The 23288-nt window shown below is 37.0% G+C and overlaps 2 protein-coding genes and 1 long non-coding RNA gene across 8 annotated transcripts; 1 reads left to right on the forward strand and 2 right to left on the reverse strand.

The window, feature by feature from the left end:
- Positions 1-869: 869 nt before the first annotated feature.
- On the forward strand, positions 870-15586 carry LOC140782119 (electron transfer flavoprotein-ubiquinone oxidoreductase, mitochondrial). 2 transcript variants are annotated; one of them, XM_073128518.1, is made up of 19 exons: positions 870-1364; positions 2843-2919; positions 5487-5593; positions 6316-6397; positions 6488-6596; positions 6955-7001; positions 7148-7222; positions 7603-7719; positions 9288-9356; positions 11021-11113; positions 11525-11627; positions 11854-11978; positions 12132-12181; positions 12270-12336; positions 12474-12553; positions 13798-13926; positions 14092-14158; positions 14586-14682; positions 15446-15586. In XM_073128518.1, the coding sequence occupies exons 1-18, from the start codon at positions 956-958 to the stop codon at positions 14667-14669; spliced, it is 1890 nt and encodes a 629-aa protein (XP_072984619.1). In that variant the 5' UTR covers positions 870-955; the 3' UTR covers positions 14670-14682; positions 15446-15586. The 2 variants fall into 2 exon arrangements, with proteins under 2 accessions (XP_072984619.1, XP_072984618.1); XM_073128517.1 differs by lacking the exon at positions 15446-15586 and having other exon boundaries at positions 14586-14997.
- Positions 15587-17842: 2256 nt separating this feature from the next.
- On the reverse strand, positions 17843-20147 carry LOC140781155 (trihelix transcription factor DF1-like). 2 transcript variants are annotated; one of them, XM_073126981.1, is made up of 2 exons: positions 19490-20147; positions 17843-19240 (listed from the first exon to the last, which is right to left on the reverse strand). In XM_073126981.1, the coding sequence occupies exons 1-2, from the start codon at positions 19756-19758 to the stop codon at positions 18043-18045; spliced, it is 1467 nt and encodes a 488-aa protein (XP_072983082.1). In that variant the 5' UTR covers positions 19759-20147; the 3' UTR covers positions 17843-18042. The 2 variants fall into 2 exon arrangements, with proteins under 2 accessions (XP_072983082.1, XP_072983083.1); XM_073126982.1 differs by having other exon boundaries at positions 17843-19244.
- A 1480-nt stretch (positions 20148-21627) lies between these two features.
- LOC140782386 (uncharacterized) lies at positions 21628-23288 on the reverse strand. Of its 4 annotated transcripts, none has more exons than XR_012107857.1 (4): positions 23250-23288; positions 22660-22725; positions 22503-22588; positions 21628-22421 (listed from the first exon to the last, which is right to left on the reverse strand). It is a non-coding gene; the product is annotated as an uncharacterized lncRNA (long non-coding RNA). The 4 variants fall into 4 exon arrangements; XR_012107856.1 differs by lacking the exon at positions 23250-23288 and adding an exon at positions 23097-23243; XR_012107858.1 differs by lacking the exon at positions 23250-23288 and having other exon boundaries at positions 21628-22175; positions 22257-22421; positions 22660-23047.

The following is a 23288-nucleotide window of genomic DNA, read 5'->3' on the forward strand; positions in this document are numbered from 1 at the left end:
CCGGTTAGTTTGTCTAATATATATAAAATAAGTACTTTAGAAATTTAGACAAAGTAGACGAAAAATCTAAGAATCTCTCATTACTTAGAAGTAAAGAGACTAGTTTAGTACAACAAAATTGTACATGGGTTAAATAATTTTAAGCATAAATATATATATATATATATATATGATAGAATGTAATTAATCCTAAATTAAAGTTAACTTAGGAAGTTGCACAATATTTTTTAGAAATAAGAAATATTATTTATAAATAATAAAAAGAAAGTGTTTTGTTTATAATATAGTCAAAATGTAGGATATTATTTGTAATTTTATCTAATTTCAATTATTGTCATCAAACAAGTAAGTAGCTTTAAAGATCATGATACCAATTCTAGCTACCCAAGTATTAAATGCTACTTTTTATCTGTCCACTCTTTAATGTATATATTAATTAAATGCTACCCAAGTGAATCTTTTTCCTTTTTTTGGGATTCCATGGACCACTTAAATTAATTAATGGCATTGGATTAAACATTTATAAGTGGATTTGGATAGAAGAGAGAGAAGAAGTTGAGTCGAGGGAGAAGACGAACAACGGAACAAAGAGGGCTCGGTTGATGGTCAACACTTTTTTGGCTTATCGTATATTTTGCAAATAGCCACCTATATTTCGGTATTTACAAATCGACTCCTCCTTTGATGTATATTTTGCGGATGCCACCCAGTTACTTATTTGCAAATAAGATAAAATGTAGGCGGTTATTTTGAAATTTTTTTGTCATTTTTTCAAAAGATAAAAATAAAAAATGTTAGAATAATAGAGATTTACACGCGCGTGAATGAAGTGTGTACACGATTATTATAAAAAGGGGAACAACGTTTTCGTATTCCCCCTTCTTTCTTGAGACCAAGAGCTCCTCCTCTCCCTCTGCTCTGCACTCACTCGTCTATCAAGAAACAAACAGCAACCATGTATAGATTGCTCTCTTTTTTCTCCTCCAAATCAAACCTCGTCAAGAATTCCTTCTCCAAGACCAGCTCTTCTTCGCCGAATCCGTCCTTCTATCTCTCCAAGAACCTAGTTCGGAGCCACTTCTCTTCTTCGTCTTCTTCGTCTTCTTCGTCTGGGTTTCCTCCAAGAAACCCTAACTTGGTCGATTTGATCCGCTCTCGATCTAGGGTTTCGGTTTCAGGCTTCTCAATCGGACGATCAAGATGGTTCAGCGGTGGGACGGACGGCAGGGAGGCGTTGGATTACGATGTGGTCATCGTGGGGGCGGGGCCGGCGGGGTTGTCGGCGGCGATTCGGCTGAAGCAGTTGTGCCATGAAAGGAACATTGACCTCTCTGTCTGCGTCTTGGAGAAGGGTTCCGAAGTGGGTAAGCTTTTATCTTTCTTGTATTTCTTATCTTTTTGGGAGAGAAGGATGAGAAGCTTTTCGGAAATAAAGATCAAAAGTCGGATGCCAGATTCGTACATATAAGTTCATGATCATGCATTCCAGATAGGAAAATGATTAAGGACCTTTGGTGTATGCATATGGAATATGAAAGAAATTTCAAATTAATATACTTCGTGTCAGAAATGAAAGAAATCTGAGATCAAGTTCATTAGATAGGAACTTGCAGATATGGAGGAATGTCACGGTTTAAGATAAGTATCAGAAATTTGATGCAGATTCCCATGATAGTGCATCGAGAGATCTGATACAGATCTAAATTTCATGTTTTAGAACAAGAAATTAGTATATGCATTAGGAAAAAAAGGAAGTAAGAATCTAGGATTAAATTTTAAATCCATGTTTTATAATCCATTATCGAGAAATTAAGCTAACTTTATTATAAATCAAGGTCATTATCAAATCAGTGTGATACAAACAGATATAAAATAAATAAGAGTTCACGTAACTGGGATGTGGCTTTCACATATACTAAAAATCAAAGGTCGTATGGCGCAACCTTTGAAGCATAGAGGTTGTGGTAGGATAATGGGCTAGAGTGAGTAAAATTAGAAAGGTGTCCTGCTTGGAAACAAGAGCTTTGAATACCTATAGACTGTCTAGAGAAATTTGATACAGATTCTCTGTAGATGCATTGACATAGCACAAGAGTGTTAGCACCTGAAAAGTATTATCTCTTTTGTTGTTCCTGAATCTAATATGTTACCAGCAATCAAACTTGTAGATCTTATCATGGCAAATTGTTATGCTATTCACTTTTTCTTCAATGGCAAAGTAGTAAGTTGAAGAAAAGCAAAAAGGACCACATGTTAGGAAGAAAGGACACAAATTGGAAAATGGAGAGGGATCAGAAATGAATTTTGTATGATCTGGGGTCTATAGGTCATAGCTGAACTTCCTCCTTTAATATTCATTCAGGCTTCTTGCTCCTACACGGGGGAGGCAACCAATTGGGATGATTAGTCAGTAGTCATGTGAACTGCTTACTGTAACCAAGGGAAAAGGAGTTTCTCCTATAAAAGGGTAGGAAATGTGTTTATGACACTAGACCTATAGGCCATATCTAAAAGCTTTTGTTACTTTTGTTTTACAATCTCTCATTAATCATCATCACCGTCCTCTTTCCTCAACTACTTTTTTTTTTTGTTTCTCCTTATAGTGTAAGTGGCCTACTAAAGTTTCGAACTCTTGTGCTAAATCTATGCTAAGATCATATTCTTCTTTATACTAATGATATCTCAAAAAGATACTATGGACTTTTGGAAATTGAGCTTGATTATCAACCAAAATTTAAACCATCATATATTGTCTTCTTTAATAATCTGAAGTTTTACTTTGACATAGTTCGATCCATTTTCTCCAATTCTTTTCATCTAATGACAATGCACATCTGTTCAGGGGCACATATCCTGTCAGGGAATGTTTTTGAACCTCGTGCATTGGATGAACTGATCCCACATTGGCAGCAAGAGGGTGTATGGTCACTTTCATATGGCATTTCTTTAGTAAATTTTCCCTGTTCCTAGATCAATAGTTCACTAAAAATTTGGATTGACTTGCTTGGAAACTTCAACTTGTTCTACCTAGCACCTAGATCTGGACTACCTAAGTGGGAAGGACCAGCACCATTGTATGGTCACTTTCATATGGCATATCTTTAGTAAATTTTCCCTGCTCCTAGATGAATAGTTCACTAAAATTTTAGATTGATTTCCTTGGAAACTTCAACTTGTTCAACCTAGCACCTAGATCTGGACTACCTAAGTGGGAAGGACCAGCACCATTGTTTATGGTGCCTGACTAACTAGATGCTGCATTAATAGTGTGAAGAAACTGTTGCTGGAGGGCTAAAAGGTTTTCAGTTTTAGTCATTCCTAATCCTATTGGCTAGGGTTTCGGCTAATACCGATCCGTTTTGGATAGGAATGGGCCGGATCTGACCTAGGGGACATCAATAATTGATGTCCCCCCACCATCCTTCTCTCTCTTTCTCTCTCTCTCTCTCTCTCTCTCTCTCTCTCTCTCTCTCCTTTCTTTCTTTCTTTCTTTCTTCCTTTCTTTCTTACCTCTTCCATTGGCAAGTAGATCTCTGGCGACTTTGACCTCTAGCGACGTTCTCTAACCAAGATTTGATGATGTTGTCCTATGGCGACCTTGAGTAGGGTGGCAATCGGGTCGGGTCAACTTTATTTTAACACGAATACGACCTGATTAATAAACGGGTTGCATTTATTAGACACGAACACGACCCGATTATTAAACGGGTAACACGACACGACCCGTCTAACCCGTTTAATAAACGGGTCGTATTAACACGACACGATAACACGACCCGTCTAACCCGATTACCCTATATAAAATTTAAATTTTATTCTATAAAAATAATGAGTTTAACAAACAAATTAACCTACTTTCATCATCAAACTCATTCAAACATAAAAATTACAGTTCTATTAATTTTAGCTAGATTCCGAGCATAAAGAAGAGCAGCTGCCGCTTCGGGAGGAGCGCTGACGACAGCCACCGGGAGGAGTTGCTAGATTTGAAGTCGACGGGGAGAAGGGAACAGAGCTCCCAGTTATGCGATTAACACGACCTCATTCTTGAACTCATCGCTGCCTTGAGCTGAAGTTTAGAGTCTTGTCACAGCTATGTATTCTCCCTCCTTTAGTTGACCCTGTAATCAAAGGAATTAATGACCTTGTAAACTATTTACAATTTGTCTTACTTATTCATATTTGAATCTTTATGATGCTAAATAAAGGAATTAATGACCTTCTAAACTAGGCCAAATCCACCCTCTCCAAGCTTGCTGTCTACCAAGAAGTTGTTGGTGGCGGCTTTTATAACAAGGTGGAGGCGGCAGACGGAGGCAGAGGAAGAGGTGAAGGTAGAGGCAGAGATGGGGGTGAAGGCGGAGGCGGCAGACGGAGGCGAAGGCGGTAGACAGAGGCAACAGACGGAGGCGGTAGAGACGGGGGTGAACCCCCCGTTGAGGCGGCTGGAGAGGAGTGGAGAGGTGGTGTTAGGGTAGATGTAATTAGATCTACGATTTTAGTTTATATATATATATATATATATATTAAACGGGTTAGTGGGTTGATCCGATCCGACCCGTATGCTTAAATGGGTCAGTAGTATAAAGTAGTATAAACCCGAACCCGATTATACTAAACCCAAACCCGATTAAGAGTCGGGTTATTGTGTCGGGTCAAATTTTGTCACCCCTAACCTTGAGTGAGTTTTTTTTAATTTCCTTTTTCAGTTTTTTATTCCACTCTCATTTCCTCTCTCTTTGTCTTCCTACTGCTCTACTGCTGCTCCGATGAAGCAGCGGTAGTTGCTTTTGTGCACTTGTAGCAGAAGCTCATGTTGCTACAGGTGCAGTAATTTTGAATTTTGAGTAAGTTAATATAATTTTTAGACTTCATATGTGAGATATTTTTATATTCTTATTTTTTTTTGTTATTTTTTCTATTTTTTCTATTTTTTTTTGTATTTTTAGATAATAATTAAAATTTAATGTATTTTAAAAAATTGTCCGATCCGATACGAGTGGCCGATACGTATCGTTTTTTCGGACAACTAATATCGATCTTGATCCTGATACTGGAAACCTTGACTAGATGAGGATTTGCATCTAGCAGAAGTATTTTTGTTAAACTGTTGCTTTATGTATCATATTTGTAATTTGAAAGCAACATTGACTGCCTCTAGTCTTAAAGCCATTTTGGAAGGGAATTAAAATGCAGAACTCTTTGGATCTATTTTGGTCACCCATCATTTCAATATAGTCTCACACTTTGCAATGATAACTTGTCTAATAGAGGACGACCCATTAAACAAAGGTTGTTGTTCCTTGCTGTTAAGTATATACAATATCACAATATAACAAATATAGGTAATGTTTAAGTGTATAACAATTACAGTTATTTGTAACTAAGAACTTTGCTCTAGGAATGCTCATCATATAATGGATATGCAGTTTTTCAGTTTAAAAGTGTGAGGGTTGCTTTTTATTTGTCTGTTTCATGTTCACCAGGCTCCTATTGAAGTCCCTGTCTCTTCTGACAAGTTCTGGTTGCTCACAAAGAATAGAGCATTGGCACTTCCATCTCCCTTTAACAATAAAGGAAACTATGTGATAAGGTATGCAAAAATTTCTATCAAGGATTTAAGATTTTTTTAAACTAATTTTGACCATACCAATTTTGTGATTATTATACAATTTTTTCGAATGTTAACTCCTTTTCTAATGTTTTTCTCTATTGCCTTACATTACCATTTTCGCTTGATTGTCTCAATTGCCTTAAATTACCATGTGGTCTTGATTGTTAGCTATCTTCTGAAAATGCCTTTATTTGAAAAGTCATGCTTATTTTATTCTTGAGCTCAATATACTGAAGTAGGAATGTAGGATAAGAAAATTTTAGCAGATTGGTATGTATAATTGCTGCCAAAAAAGGAATTCATATCGCACTATTATAGAACAGAGGTAGGACTGTAATTCTTTCTTCAGAGACAATAAATGCTACCTATCAACTTGCTCTTTGGTATTATAGGTAAAAATAGTAAAATATTAAAATTATAAAAGTGATATCTTAAATATGAGGGGTTGGCGAAATAATTGTAATATCTGAGGAGCTGGTATACCACCACATTTTGTAAGGCAAATAAATCTTCTAGATTCACAAGTTTTATTATGTCTATTATTTTTAATCATCTTAAAGCAAAAAAAAAAAGAAAAAAAAGATCATGTCTAGGAGACATGATATGCATTTTAGCTTCTAGATATTTATCTGCTTCAGTCCCGATTCTTCTTGGTACTTTCATATTGTTATACACTTTTTTCTATTAATTCGTCTATGCAGTTTGAGCCAGCTGGTAAGATGGATGGCAGTAAAGGCTGAAGAATTGGGTGTAGAAATTTATCCAGGTTTTGCTGCTAGTGAGGTACTTTCTGAGGTTTATTATAGTAATTACTAATTATAGGATACTGAAGACCTAATCATTTTCTTTTGTTTTTAACATCTAATTTACCAGATTTTGTACGATGCAAATGAAACGGTTGTTGGTGTTGCAACCAATGATTTGGGCATAGCTAAAGATGGTTCAAAAAGGGAAACTTTTCAACGTGGTGTGGAAGTGAGAGGCATGCACTCTTTTGTTGGTTCTTTTTGCTAATACTTTGCTGGAAAAAATTTCCTGCATATATTTTGGGGCACATGTATCAGATGACCATTTGGAAGTAACCAAATTTGATTGAGGCATTCTCATGAACTTTTAAACATTTATGATTTTAACTCATTGGCAATTGTAGAGGTGGAAAATCTTCTAGGAACTACCTGTCTTGTTACCTTTGTCTTTGGTTGGACAAGGAAGATCCATATTCAGTGCTATATTTATGTTCTTATTTGAATTTTTCTTTTCACGTTCTTATAGTATGTTGTGACTAATCATTTTATTGATTTATTATTTTCATGGTCAGTGAATTAAAAAATATAATGCAGGACGTCTTACACTCTTGGGTGAAGGATGTCGAGGCTCGCTATCGGAGGTTTGCTATTATATCTATTTACTTGATAATATCTTGAATCCTTGATTAATTCTAGTGAATTTTCTTTTCACCCTCTTTGCCCTTTTGCATGTTGATGTTGCTGTTCTCCTTGTTCACCTACATTTTTTTTCTTTTATTGTTCTTAGAAACTGATACTGAATCACAAACTACGAGAAAAGGGGATGGGACAACATCAGACATATGCTCTAGGCATTAAGGAGGTAATTTACATTCTTCAAATTTACTTTTCTTATTCCCAGTTTTACTCACTGCAAGAAGTAATCCCTTGCGATTATACATTTATACCTATGCTGGTGCTTCTTATTTCACCAAGATTCTATTAGCAAACAGGGACTCCCTTTGTATTCTGGAATTCTGTTCCTTTATTACCTACTAGGACAAGCTAAAAGAAAGATTTGATTTTTATTATCTGTTTCCGCTGACTTTATTGTCCATCTTGGGGCTCCTGATGATAATAACTTTATACTCTTTTTTGTTACATCTCTTCTATATAGCTGTAGTCTTTGTAGATTGTAAATATAATTCAATATTATAGTTTGTTGTTTTACTTTTTTCTGAGAATAGGATGTGGTATTTTTAGGTTTGGGAGATTGAAGAAGGGAAGCACGAACCAGGCACTGTGCTACACACAGTAGGATGGCCCTTAGACTCGAGCACATACGGAGGAAGTTTTCTATATCACATGAATGACAGGCAGGTAGGTGTGACCTTTCTTTACTTTGAAGGGCTTGTAGATTTCAAAGGATAGGTCTGAATATTGGTATGTTCTACATTACCTTTTCTATATCACGTATTGTTATTCTATGACTCTTCTAATCATAGAGGTAGGGCTTCAAATTATGTATGTTGCTGGATTCTTGTATTAATGTCTGTACTTGTTATTTTTTATAAATTAAAGTGCTCTTGTCGTCTATGATGTTGCATACCTTATTCCACAACTTTAAATCCTTTATATTAGAATTTACCTCAATTATATTTGCTTTGACTATGGAAGTTAGTTTAGTTCTTCGTTGGCTTCATTAGAAGGGTAACAACATGCGGTTGCATCTACTTTAACTTTCTCCAATTAGAAGCATGTTATATTTTCTAACATCCTTTTGGGTTTCTACTAACCAATTTCACTCATTCTTTGAATAATTACTTCAATCAAATTTCTTTCACAATATCTAGCACTTTAATTGTATTTGTTGAAAAATATAAAAACTATCATTTTTTAATAGCTTAAACTTTTAGAATAGTGGGTAGGTTAATATGATACCAGAGCAAGAGATCATGAGTTCAAATAATATAATACCTATCTTTATTTAAAAATATAAAGCCTTCACCCATATAGGTCAAGTCCACTTCTTGGACTTATCAAAATATCTCAATCTCAAAAGTGAAGGGAGAGTATTATCATATAAATGTAAAAACTATTGTTTTCTAATAGCTTAAACTTTAAGGCCTCGCTTACTTTAAGAATAAGATCAATTCTAGAATAGGTATTTTTTATTTGTTATTTTTAAAATAATGTCTTTATTCTAAGAATAATTATTCTTATATTCACTTGTATAATAAATAAATATAATAATTACCTTTGATGTGATATAAAGTGAAGAAAAAAATTTAATTTATTTTTTATTTTTTATGAAATTATCATAAATACCCTTTGATTTTGATATAAAGTAGGTTAGTGTGATAGATATTAATGGTAAATTAGTAATTGAGTTAGTGTAGTATAAAATATAATTTTGATGAATAATGTTTGTATTTTAGAATAGAGTTATTATGATATTTAGTTGTTATTCTAGAATAAGGACTTGTATTCTAGAATAGAAAATGAGTTATTCCTGAAGTGAAACGGGGGCTTACAGCAATTGGTAAATTAATAGTATTGATTTAGTTCTCTAATTGTCTGTTGAAACTATAAGAACTATGCCTTGTTTGTGCTATTTTGGTTGTTTATGTTCTGAGATGGACACTACTTTTTATATCCTCCTTTGAGACGGCTTCTTGATTTTATTTTGGCTTGGAATGTAAAATGTGGAGAAAAATGGCCTGTATAGTTTACAACAATTAGAGAGTCACGAGTCATGTGCAAAAATTTGTACCCAATGCTTGATTTTACAAATGAGACATTGTTGAGGTTTACCCACTGATGAATGTTTCTTCTTTGATGTGGAGTAACTCAGAATTCAGATGCTCTTTTTAAAAAAAAATCTTGCATGTGTTTATGCTTCTTTTGATAATAGTAAGAACCTAACAGTTCTATATGGTGATATGCAGATATCAATCGGTCTAGTTGTTGCCTTGAATTATTGCAACCCCTATTTAAGCCCATATGATGAGTTTCAGGTAACTTTGTAAAAGATATTTTCTGTTGATTCTTATCTTGGCAATTGATTTATCATTCAATATTCAGACAAGGCAAACTTTTCATGTATTAATACGTTTATCTCTTGTACGAGCTTAGTGCATCCCATGCTCATCTTTCATGAGGAAGACAATATACTTTGTTGGACATTCTTTCCTGATTTCATTTTATTTATGTACTTCTGTAACTTCTCCCCAAATTGCCTTTAAACTTTTCTCTCTTTTCTGTTTTGTTATGATAAGAGATCTATTTTAACATCTAGTATCATGCAGTTCTGTACACCCAAAAATATTGCTGTTAAAAAGAAACTTTGTTGGCTTTGATGTTTCACTTTCATAACACCTTGTGAGCGCAATTTTTTGGATACACATGACTTTTACTAAAAAGACCAGCAAATTAACCTACCTTCTTGCTTCAACCACTGCTGAAAAGAAAGAGAAAAAAAGGGGAAATTACAATACAGTCTTTATTCTTGGGGACTGCGAAGTGCGAACTACTGGACTGCAGAAAGGCTATAAAGCAGTTAAGATGAAGTTTGAATTAAGAAATATGGAATGAAGACTTCAGGCAGCATCATTAAGAAAAAGTTGCTCAACTACGTCAGAGTTGTCTGGACTCTAGAAAGACCAGTGTTATCAGACTGGAGTGGTAAAAGGTTAAACTGATCCCTTAGTCTGCTGAAGTGGATAAGTTACACTGTTACGGAAAAGCAACTGATTTTAAACTTGGCAAATGCATAATATAGTTCAATAGTGTCAAATGGCATAAAGAAGGATAATTATAAGTTTGAACAAGCCAATGCTGGTTCTTTCACTGGTATTTGTAACCCTTAAACCTTGGATAGAAAAAAGTAGTTCCTTGAATTGACTATTTTCTTAGATCTATCTTTCTTGCAAGTTTTGGTTGTAAACTTGTAATCGAAATAAATTACATCGTTTTAGTATTAATAGAATATCAATATTCTTTATTTCCTTTGTTTCTTTTAAAGCATGTGGTTTTCATATCTTTGTGTTTTAGACTTCTAGTTTGATGTTCTTTTTCACCAGCAGTCTTTTGTGAAACATTAGTTTCTCAGTTCATCCTATCATAGGTGAGTAATTATCACTGTGTTATACATTGATAGTTAAATATGACTTATTGGCCTTTCTTTAAGAATTACTCCTTTTCTCTTTATGTTGCCTACTTGCCTTTAATTTCCAGTATAATTCTTCCATAGTGAAGTTTGCATATTTCTTCTTTTCCCTTTTGGAAATGTTACCTTCTCTACTTGAACAACAACAATAACAACAACAAACAACAACAAGCCGCTAGTTCCAACTATTTGGGGCCTGTCAATATTGACCACTCTCTTCCGAGAAAATTATATTATCAACATTTTCTTCCTTTGTACCCACAAAAGAGTATGTCGTTGGCCCAGTTATGTAAAAATTCCCTCCTCTCAAGTGTCTAATGAGTAATGAAGATTACTTTGATATTACATGATATTATTTATGCCACTGCACCTCTGCACCTTTAGTCTATGTGGATCTGTTCAGGGAATCGGGCATTTCTTTGATAATAGTTTTGTGCTTAAGAATAATAGCTGGCACAGTTTTGTGGATCTTCTGAAGAAACTTTGACATTATTTTTTCTGTCATATTTTTAGAAATTCAAGAACCATCCAGCCATCAGACGACTATTGGAGGGTGGAACTGTTATCCAGTATGGTGCTCGCACTTTGAATGAAGGTGGTTTTCAGGTACATCCGAGCTTCTTGATAAGTAAGAATGTAAGAAATGGGGCCTCAAAATCAAGCAGGCCATCTATGAAAAATGGTCTATATTATAATCAATGGATCACTTTATGATAAGTGAATATTTATTATTGAGTGACCTAACCTTTCAAGTCTTGAGTTTGTTCTGAACTGTATAATTTCTGCTGATTGTCCAGCACTAAAGCTACAGGGAGAATAATTTACATAACTTAATAATGTTGTCCTGCTTTTAGAGAAAGTGAAACTTGTTGGCAGATCTGAACACTGCAGTCATCTCTGTTGTTTATTCAATAAGTGGCAAACTAGGAATTTTCATGTAATCAGATCTACTTAGTTGTTTTTTTCTTCTTGAAAACAAATTTGTGAGATATTAATAATATATTTCTTTATTTACAGTCAATTCCCAATCCGGTTTTTCCCGGAGGGGCAATTATTGGATGCTCTGCAGGATTTATAAATGTGCCTAAAATAAAGGGAACACATACTGCCATGAAATCAGGTTTGTCCTTTCTGGATTTCTACATTGTCTGGATTACATTTAAATCTTTATTTGTTGTTTCATGGTTTGACTTCTGTCCTATATCCTTATTGAAGAAGCACTTATCACCTGATAGCTAGTGATCAGGTTCACTTTATGTAGGAAATATCCAGATTTTTGGCTTGTCGTAATATGCTAATGTTTGATCTCTAAAAGCCACTTGTAATATATACATTATCTCCCACAGGTATGCTTGCAGCAGAAACAGCTTTTAAGGCGTTAGTTGAAGGAGAAAAGATGGAAATGTACTGGGAAAATCTAAAGAAATCATGGATTTGGGAAGAACTCTACAAAGTTCGGAACTATCGACCAGTAAGTGATGCCATCATGTTTGATCCATTTGTAACTATCATTGGCAGACTATATTATGACTTATCAGGCAAGAGAGAGGACGAGCCAACTTCAGTTGGCACTTTGATTTTCCTTTACCAGTATATCTGGCACCTAACTGGGATTCTCTTGTAGGCATTTGAGTACGGATTTATTCCTGGATTGGCCTTGTCTGCCTTGGAGCAGTGAGTTTTTTTCTTCACAATGCAATATGTTTGCCTTGTTTATTTGATGTGCTTTCTTAATTGCTGACATTGGTTTGGTTTCTTTTAGCTATATTTTTAAAGGAAAACTACCTTTGACATTAAAGCATGGGAAACCTGATCACGAAGCCACAGATGTGAGGATCAACTACCTTCAGAATTGTATAGTTGAAGTAGAAGAATTCTAGGTGTTTGGAATAGGTGTATGTAGATGCTTAGCATTTTGATTGCTGGTGTCAGTGGAAAAATGACCAGGATAACTACTCATTTGCAGATTGCCAGTATGCATACGCCAATACAGTATCCAAAGCCAGATGGGCAGATTTCCTTCGATGTGCCAACTTCATTGTACAGGTCAAATATGTTGCACACTGAAACATGAGTCTTTTTTTTTTCCTTTATCTCTATACACGAGTATCTACATTCATGAATGGTTCTGAGAGTGCAGTGCAGGAGTTACTTGTGGATGCTGCATAGAGGTTGTGGGAGGCTTTTTATTTTTATTTTTATTTTTTAACTGTTTGCCATCTGGAGCAATTGCATTCTCAATTTCTCATTTTCACTTTTTTTAAAAAAAAATTTTGATTCATCGACAAATGTTAACAGAGAGAATACTTGTTTCATGGAATGGTCATCTTCCTATTTATCAATGCTAGCTAAAGATACTCATTATCTTAATGCATGACTGCTGGAGCTGATGAATATTATGAACTTGTGTTACTCCATCTGTTTATTAAAGCCATGTTAAGCCTATTTCTGCTACTTGAGTCACCGGTTTTTGAGTGCGCATCAGTTAAGAACTGTAATGTGACTGCTTATAGGTTTTTCTTTCCCTTTTGTTGATAAAAGATATCCGTGTTTGAAATGTTTCTTATTCTATCAGAACTTTTCATTTGCCCCTTTCTCCAGATTTTATTTTATATCTGTGAAATTTGAGGTGATAGCCCTGGTTGCATACTCTGCAATTCTGACAAATAAGCAAGAGGTGATATGCAACTCTTGCCTCAGTCTTCCTTTGCTTGGAATAGTAAACCAATTTTGAGAATTAAAGTCAGGTTTTATAAGGTATGTTGGGTTGATTTCCAGTTCTATAAAAAGATGGTTGATGCTGATCCTTTAATGAAGTCTTCATGACTTACTCATACTATGTAACAATAATGATTGCCCCATGTATGTAGTAGTTAATTGATTAGTTCAGTACTTAAGTGGCAAGAAAATTTCACCTTAAAAGACATATGCGTGTGTATGCAGTAGGCGATTAATTGCAGCAATCATCTGGGTCGGGTATAACCTCCTGTGAATTTGGTGACACTTTACTGAAGCAGACTTTGTCTTTCAGTTCTAAGCATAATAAGAAACAAAAGAAGCCCTATGAAGGAATACAATTGAGAACCAAAGTTCTTTACTGATTACAATTTGTTTTTCCAATATCAGCAGGTTGTAGTTAGATTTGCTGTGCATATAATAGAGCTTCAAGTTTTGCATAAAGTAGATTGGCATATCATTCAATATTAACAATTTATGAAGTTTCTGTATTTAATCAACTCATTTACTTTGTTTCAGTTAGTTTCATGTGAACTTGACCTTTTTATGTGCAGGAGCAACACAAATCATGAACACAATCAGCCTGCTCATCTCCGCTTGAGAGATCCTACAATACCTGAACTTGTAAATCTGCCAGTGTATGCTGGACCAGAATCACGCTACTGCCCAGCTCGAGTTTATGAGTAAGAGAAATAAATGTCATGATGCTTGCATAGGATTAAGATGATTTCCTTTGTTCCTTATTCTGAACTAAAATGACAAAGGAATCGTAAAGGTAGTTTATGTGGAAATGTTTAATTGGTTAAAGTTCTGGTTTTGACTTTTATGACACATTTTTTCTCCTTAAGGTATGTCCCTGATGAGAAACATGGTTTGAAACTTCACATAAATGCTCAAAATTGCCTTCACTGCAAGGTACTACATTTTACTACATTTTTCTTATGAAAGAGAATATTTTACATTATTATTTTTAGAGAACCTCGTACCAGAGTCGGTTTCAATTTATGCTTAATGATGAAGGGAGAAGAGGACAAATTCAAAGAACACAGATCCTTCAACTTCTCTAAAATAGTCTGAAGGACATCTTGTCGTGGTGCATATACATTATTATTGCAAAGTCCTTTTGATGCTTAAGCCTGGTAGTAGTGGGCATGCCCTTTTATTTGCTTTTTTTAAGTCATACTCTAGAAATGAACGTCTTCCATTTTGTTCAATATTTTTTAAGCTCTGAACTTGGTTCTTCCAAATGATGCTCACCATATGAAAAATTGTTACTGCACATCAGTTGCTGTCTTCTCCTTTAACCTTTCTTCTCATGTCATCATCTTTGCTGATGTTGCAGGCTTGTGATATTAAGGATCCAAGGCAAAATATTGAGTGGACTGTACCCGAAGGTGGTGGTGGGCCTGGGTATACAATTATGTAGAATTTCTTAATCGGTAACTCAAACCAGATTCTCATTGTACTACTGTAAATCTAAACGCGGCCGAACTCTTTCTGCGCCTAATGGTGGCTGGTTCTTGTCTTAGGGTAAAACTTAGGAACAATTTAAAAGACTGCCTTGATTTAGAAATTGCCACCCTCGGCACAATACAGGAATTTATATGGAGAAAAATACCCTTTACCCTTTTGTAGCGAAATCTAAAGTGCTTCCCTGAGTTTTAATTTCTGTCACTTAACTCTCTTGTGGTTATGATTTATATGTAATTGCCTGACAAACATGGAATAAAGAAATCTCTTTTGATTTACAGCTATTTGGAGCGATTTTTTTTTTTGGCGACAATATTTAGTCTTATACTTCATCTCATATGTCTCACTTTTGCATTTAAACATTGCAAATCTTTTAAACCAGGAGAGGAAATACGAAGAAAAGGTCAAAAAGTTTAATGATTTTGACAGAAAATTACCTTCGTTATTATCTGTAGATAAAAGACAAATTAACGACTGTTCGAAGTTTTGGTTTAAATCCTGATACAAATGAGAACTATAATGGGGTTAAGTGGTATAAACGAGGTCAAGGAGACTATTTAAAATTTAGCCTAATCACAGTGGTTGTAAATTATAGTTTACCCAATTTATATTCATTCATATCCCAGACATAAAAGAGAGATTTGATGGCTAATATCTTGTTCATCAGGCCTGAATATCAACAATCAACTACGGAATTAAAAGTTGCATCTTATTCCCCTTATTTGTTTTCAGGTACATACTCATTCCAGACATTAAAATGTTAGCAAGGATAGAAGCATCTGCAGTGTAGGTACTCATCCACGCAGACGCCCTGCACGGAAGGATTAGGCATGTGGGTCTCACACTGACGTTGGCATGCAGCAGGTTCGCACATATAGGCCGAGCAAATCGGAGCAGCAGCGTCCACCACCCTTGCCTCTGGGCCTGCAACCATAACACCCTCTCATTTAGCTTAATTAAATAAGTTGGTTGGAGGAATACAGCATTCAGTTATACCCATGATGTTGAGCAACGCAAAGAAGAGGATCCAAGAGAGCTTCATCATCGTCGCCATCTGCTGTTGACTGTTGTGGATGCCTGGATCTCTTCAAATTTTTTTTTTTTAAAACTTTTTCTTGGCTTAGTTGCTATTTATAGTGATTTAGTCATCCTTTGCTTGTGTCTGATCCTTATCATGTTTGATGGACTTTATTTGTCGAATAAATTTTTCAATCCATGTTTAGTTGTATCTTTCCATTTTATATCAGATGGATGAACTTCCGGTGAGCAGTCAGTGTGAATAAATTGAAATGATGATCTGTACATATACCAGTACATGGATTATATTATTTCCATTTAAGAATTAAGATCATGTATGTACTGGTGAAGGCACTGCAGATTCATCTATATGAATAATGAGCCATAATGGGTCTAATCCAATTCCGCAGAAGTCCAGATTAGGTCTAAATCTCAAGTTGTAGAGACTTGATACGTTTGAACTGATGTTAATTACTCTTATCCCAAGAAAAGTAATTTTAATTACTGGTAGATTCCATGTAAGAGCCGCAGCCCCAAGAAGCCCCATGAAGTGCTCACATAACTTGTGATTCGTGGCTTTCTCCCATTACCCAGGTACATAATGTTCTTATTTTCTTATTGAATCTGCTCTGTGAAATGGATGACGCCACAGGGGTTTGTGGGTGGTAGAGCCAGTTTTCTAGTTACCTTTTTAGTGGAGTCCACTGCATAAAAAGGGTCGAGTTCTTTGCCCTTTCCACAAACCAAAGATTTATTTATTCTTTAACGATAGAAACAAGGGGTAGAATAATAGTGCATTGGGCCTAGCTTTTTTTAGTTTAATATTAGAAAAGGCCTGAACAATTTATTAGCATCCAGATATTATAACGACAATTCATTAACACAAGCCTTATATTTGGTCTATCCTAGATACTATAGTTAAACATAATATCAGTCGGGTCTATAAGTTTCGTCAATCTAGTATCCTAAGAATGACTCTAACAATCCTCATCAAAGGCAAAAGGATAGAAGATCAAAAAAAAAAAAAAGAAAAAAGAAAAAGAAAAATCCTAAAACGCTCTAACCCAACAACAGGGGGAAAGAAAAAAAGACATGGCTAGGAACCCCGAAAAGCACAACGCCTATATCCGAGAATTAAAGATGCTGACACTGTGATCAGGTCGGAGACGGGAACAAGGGGGCCGGGCGCCAAGGCATTTGTAGCAATAGCAAGTGGCTGGGCGGAGGAGGGAGGGGAGGGTTGCGAGTAGAAGGCGACGAGAGGTTCCTCCGAGAGGAAAAGGCGGCAGTGGGACAACCCGGATCTGACGGGAGGCGGTGACAAAGCATAGACCCGACAGGTATGAAGCTGGCGGGGGTTCGTCGGGTGAGCAGCGGCAAAGTAAAGATCCGGCACGAGGAGGGGATGGATGGTGAGCTCGGAGGAGACCGGCGGCAGAGAAGGAGAGGAAGGAGAGCAAGGGAGCAAAGGGAAGGGTGGAGAAAGAGGAGAACGAGCTGCACAGGAAGCAAGAAAGCTCTCTCTCCTCTCCTACCCACTCAGGCTAGGAGCAGGGAGGGGAAGGCTCGTCGGCGCGAGGACAAGACCATCGGAGGAAGGAGGAAGCGCCTGTGCTGAACCATAGCAAAGCTAGGACCGGCGCAGGGGTGAAGAAGAAGAAAAAAAAAACTTATTACTAAAAAAAAATGCATCGAGTCTAGCTAATGGGATGATAAAGGAGCTTATAGTGTATAAGTGTTTCGGGATTCAAATTCTAACGGTATCAATTTAATTGGGATATCATTAAGTTTTCAATTTTCGAAAGCCAAAAAATTATATATATATATATATATATATTGTGCGTTGAGGCTAAGTATAAGAAGAAGGATAAGGACCCAGGAATAAGGGTGGGGGAGAGAGGGGTCCATTGCATTGTCTATTAGCAGGGAAGGGAAGAGTGAAACCATGTGCTCAGGGTGCAAGTGGGGGAAGAGGGATGAAAGGGATAACATGGAGTAATGTTCTCTCTTTGGTGCTTAGTGAATCCTATGCCATGAACAAACTGAACATCTAACTTAGTTATAACTTTTATGAAACAACTTTGAAGAGATTAAAATGTCGGTAAATAAGTCTTCAAAAATAATAAAAAATAAATGTCCATAGAATCAAATGAGGACGTAGTGAACAATACAATGACGATGAGAATCGCAAATGCATGTACAGCATAATTGTAGCAGGAGATCTCCACGCAACTTGTTTAGTTGTTTCCTTTAAAAACAAATCAATAAACAAATAAGGTAATATCTGGTGCATGGCAGAAGACTTGGATCGATTATTGAACCAAGGGGAAGTCAGAATGCGTTGATGTATGGTATTGAATCTTTCCAGCGTCTTCGTCCTCCACTACCTCTTCTTCTTCTTCTTCTTCTTCTTCTTCTTCTTCTTCTTCTTCTTCTTCTTCTTGCTCGTCATCTTGGTCGACCTTGTTACCGCTGCTATCATTTGAATTCTTGTTATCGTTATTGTCTTCTATTAGAGTCGTAACAACATCACTTCTGGTGGTCTTCTTGCGGTAGATCACATCAAGTTGGTGGAAATAAGTGCAGGTTTTGGCATCGCGAGGTCTCTTCTTGTTCCTCTCCTTCACCTTCTTGAAGTACTTGTTAATGTTCTCCCACTTCTCCTTGCACCTCTTGGCGCTCCTGCTGTACCCCATCTTCCTCATCCCGGCGGAGACCTTCTCCCACGGTGGCGCCTTCGCTCCGCCCTCTTCGTAGCTCGCCTCGAGCCCGCTCCGCACCTCGATCAACGCCTCCACCTCCGCCTTGGGCCACCGCGACTGCGGCGCCGGAACCGGTACCTGAACCGGAACCGGAACCATCTCGGTTCTGGGCGGTGCTGGGACTGACAGCCGATCCGTGTTCCTATAGATGAATGAGATGATTGCAGCGTTGCGCGACGCCGCTGCGGCGCTCGCTTGCTCCAGAAGCTCCTCCTCGCGGTTGCGCCGCTCCATCTCTCGTCGCCGCCACGCTTCCTCCCGCATCGTCTGCTCCTGCTCCCGCCTCTCGATCGTCTCCAGTAATCGCTTCTGCATGGCATCCTGGCGCTCCATCGTCTGCTTCATCACCCTCTCGAAGAACGCCATCATCATCATCATCTTGCGGCCCTTCCTCTTCCGTTGTTTCCCTTTCCCTTGCTGCTGCTGCTGCTGGGCTACGCTGATTTCCTCAGTATAATATTTGCCATCATCTGAGCTGTTCAGCTCGGTTGACGAAGAATTAGCGAGGTAAGGAGTACTCAGAGGCATCACATTGCTGGAATTTAGTCCAATTGAGGTCCCGAGAACAGGGGGAGCGGCAGTGAGGGTAGTAGCGTTGAGTGCTTCGAGTTGAGTAAAGAAGCGGTAGCTCCTCCCATCTTGCCCGCCGGTACGGCTATCCTTGGTACGTTTGTAATATTTGTGGACATTTTCAAACTTCTCCTTGCACTTCTTTGCACTCCTAGTGTACCCCAACTCCAATAGCCTCCTGTCTACCACCACCCAATACCCATCAATAATAGACCTACGCCTTAATTAATCATTAAAAAAGAATTTGCGTAATGATCGAGTTGGTTGGCATTCATGCATCGGATCTGGGAAGCGAATTATTTAAAAGATGCTTCTCTTCTGGTTATGACATGACTACGTACGTACTCCAACTTCTTCTGCACTAAAACTAATTGGGAGAATTAATTTATTAATTATTAATTATTAATTAATGGCCAGCGGACCATACCTGGAGACCTCTTCCCAGAGAGCGGCCTTGAGGGTGGCGTCTCGGAAGGCGGCGTCCATCTCGGACCGGATCTCGAGGAGGACAAGAGTTTCTTGCCTCGGCCACCGCTTCCCCGGCGCAACGCTCCGCTCGGCTTCCTCATCGCCCTCGTCGAAATTACCCGGCAGCGGCGGAGGCCGGCTACTGATAGGTGGCGCCGCCTCTGCCATTTGAGAGGAGAGCTGGGCCGTACCATTACCATATGGTGGCAGTAGTCCTTGTTGTTGCATGGCTACCTCGCTCGTGTAGTTTTTGATATATCACCACTGAAGCTGGCCACTGCTAGCTACTACTTATGAACCATGACTTGGATTGCTCTCTTCTATCTCCCTATCTCTCTATTTACAAACTATAAAGAGATAGGAAGGAGAAGAGAGTGAAAAAATATGGGGACTGGGGAGAATGGACAACTGGCAAGATCAGAGAGAAAGAGAAGAAAAGAGAGAGAGAGAGAGAGAGAGAGAGAGAGAGAGAGAGAGAGAGAGAGAGAGAGAGAGAAAAAGAAGAAGTGAAGGAGGGGGGGGGGGTCTGATGAGAGAAATAGAGAGAGAGAGAGAGAGAGAGAGAGAGAGAGAGAGAGAGAGATGTAAAAGAAGAGTTTTTAACATATGAATGAATTAATGGTGGGTGCATAGGGACGAGAAGATAATAATGGGCCTATAACCTGTGACAAAGATTATTAAATATATAGCTGATGAACAAGTAGCAGCGGCTTGAAATAGGAGACCGAGTTGGACTGGGCCCGACCGAATCAACGGCGCCGATGGATTTCCGGTCTTCTCTACGAACGGTGATTTGTGGTGGTGGCCCAGCTTGAGAGAGAAAAGAAAGCGGCCAATTTGGTTGAATAAAATGGAGAATAAATGTGATGGTAGAAAATAAAATTCAAAGTGGTGGCAAAACGGAATGGATAAGAATATTGTAACAGCTGTACTTTGGACACCCACCACTACTGTATAGAGACAGAGAAAGAGAGATAGAAAAGGGGGTCAGTTAATGGTAAAGTAGAGTAGACAATTAATCTTTTCTATTTGATAGACGATTAAGTTCCTATTTATATCCAACAATTTTTTTTAAAAGTTTTAGTGATAACAAAAATAATCTTTGTGTACACCTTCTATATATTATAAAAAGATGTGTATCTAATGTGAAATATAAGATAAGTCATGTGATAAGTTATACACAAAATTTTATTAGAAGTAGAATGTGTGATAAAATTATACATATTTTTTAAGAAAATTTTTTAGTACAATTAATATACTTATTCATAGTTAAAAATCGAACACAAATTCTTGCGTAAATTTGTTTAAAGTAATCATTATATTTTACGACTATATTATAAAATATAAGTAAAATTATAAATATACTTAATTTAAGTTTAAGATATGCATGTAAAATTATCCCTAAAAATCTTTTTACATGAACTAGGCGAGACCTAAATCTATGTTAAAAACTCAAATCTATGGAGGCACACATGCGGTAGAATGGCCTGTCTTATATACAATATTAAGTAGAAAGAAAGTTCCGTAATTCTTTCAATTTTTACTGCCGTAGTTTATTTGTGGACCACCTTCCATTTGGATCTTGCAATGAGCAAAAGAATATTTTCTTTTTCATTTTTTTTTTTGAGAAGAGAGCAAAAGAATAAAATTTACCTTGTAGTGGACCAATGCTGGATATGTTATTAGCTAAAGCAGTAAAAAGGATCAAAGTAATAGTAATATCCTCTGAAGAGTATAAGTGCATGTAAAAGATTGTCGTGCAGTATTATTTTCTCCATTCAATGTGGAAAACCACTATGCTTAAGGTATCCACACATCTATCATAGATGGAATAGCTAATTAATTAAGCTTGGCAAACCAACTGCCTTACTCCTCCTACCTGTTCCTCTCCTAATTAGCCTTAACTAACCTCCATCTGAAAACTTTGCTACATCTGTATCACTATCAATGCATTCTATGCTCCAACTACTCTATAGCAATTATACTTCACCAATTAATTTCATGTCTTGGTCTTTCTTTCATTGGAGGTGGAATGCTGCAAAATAAATGTAATAGATGTAAAATAAATATATGCATGATAAGAACTATCACTGTGTAAATTTAATAAACCCTCGCAAAATAAGATATACACTCAACATCACATGTTTCACTGATATGCTGTTGCAATTATACTCTCTATATTCCTAAATCTCTCCATCAAAGATGATAACTGGGAAGTTTCTAAATGAACATCCACACTGAGCAATGTAGCTTCAGCAAGGCACTATGAATGCAGCAATGCATGGCAGTTTCATGCTTCTTCTCCAATCCTAAGTCCTTCCACAAGCATTGCCCTTTCTGAGATTGCAATTCCTATTGAAATTTCCAACATATTTCTTGATACTTGCAGGGAAAGGGAATCTAATTGCAGCGAGAAGAGCATGAGCAATGTGTAGTAGTGTCTCACAATCAAATAGATCTTTCATCACAGTATCACACAAATATTAAATTCAGAGGTGTGAATACAAACCTGAAGTCCAAGATAGAAAAAAAGTGCTATTTTTGCGTTCAGATATTTTGCTGAATTATGCGTAGGTTGCATGAATCAGGTGAGATGAGTAGGAAGTTAGTGTTCTTGCAAGTAGCTAGCTACACATGGTAGGTAGCTGGTGATAAGATGAGAGAATCAATACTTCAAGCTATCAAAGGGAATATAAGCATGTCAAAGTGTGCAAGCAATAACATACCCCAATGTCCCTCCCCCGCAAATTGGTTGCAACCGTCAACCTCACATAAAGCATGATATTAAATGCCGTTTTTGTTGCTGCTGTTATCGTTGCTTCATTAGTAACCCCACTTGGACCCTTTTGTATTTTTGCCAACACAAGAATATATTTTACAACCAAAGCCAACTGGAGAGGAAAATAAAGAGAACAGTTAGGTGCACAATTGGCATGAAAAGCTCAAAAATACCCGATGATAGAGAGAAGTACTTTGTTCTAACAAGATTTTATGGCTCCTTTAGTCGACATAGTCATGGCATCCTAGCTTTATGTCATCCTGATGTCTTCTAATTGATCTGCCATGTGATAGAAGTCAGAGTCAGATGCAACCATGATGTGAGTGGACACATGCAGATATGTAGCTAACCTTGCAGACAATTACTGATGAAGGGCACTGTGCGTTAATGCATACAGCCTGCTTCCATTGTGAACCCTGAATGTCAAGTGAATTAGTATATTTGATATGAGGAATTATTTGGTGGAGGAACATAGTTGATCTAAATATGGATGGTAGTTGGGTTCATAACTTAATGATAACCTAATGATGGTTTGAGCTTATGGAGGAACCTCCAAATGGGTACTTCATTCCAGCAAGAAACAAGCTTCTTTTGTAGTTCATCGATTAAACCAACCAAAAGATCATTAAATGGGACTTAGTAAAATTAAGGTGAAGACAAAGAAGATCAACTACCAGACAATTAAACACATTGCAGGGCTACTGGAAGAGAAGTACAAAATACAAAGCAAACAATTTAACGCAGAACAGAAGAAGGTTCCTAGCCTTTTCATGGTTCAGAGACTGACCTTTTTCAGGCATTATAAAACCAATCAAAACAGAGCTTTGTTCATTGCATCAGGAATGAGGGAATAAGTAGAAAGATTCCACAAACCCAATGCCATCATAACAGTGCATTTGAAATCAATGAAGTAATAGAACCACAGCTAGTGAAATCATACACTGTCAGCTCCTACTTTCTTCATTTTTGTCATCAGTAC

Source organism: Typha latifolia, chromosome 2 (genome assembly GCF_019914945.1).
Source record: "Typha latifolia isolate L0001 chromosome 2, TyphaL0001v2, whole genome shotgun sequence".
NCBI lineage: Eukaryota > Viridiplantae > Streptophyta > Magnoliopsida > Poales > Typhaceae > Typha > Typha latifolia.

Coding starts and splice junctions, on each gene's coding strand:
- LOC140782119 (XM_073128518.1), top strand. CDS start 956: ATGTATAGATTGCTCTCTTTTTTCTCCTCCAAATCAAACCTCGTCAAG. Junction 5,594..6,315: donor AAAGGAAACTATGTGATAAG/GTATGCAAAAAT, acceptor TCGTCTATGCAG/TTTGAGCCAGCTGGTAAGAT. Junction 11,114..11,524: donor TGAATGAAGGTGGTTTTCAG/GTACATCCGAGC, acceptor CTTTATTTACAG/TCAATTCCCAATCCGGTTTT.
- LOC140781155 (XM_073126981.1), bottom strand. CDS start 19,758: ATGCAACAACAAGGACTACTGCCACCATATGGTAATGGTACGGCCCAG. Junction 19,241..19,489: donor CTCTGGGAAGAGGTCTCCAG/GTATGGTCCGCT, acceptor GGTGGTAGACAG/GAGGCTATTGGAGTTGGGGT.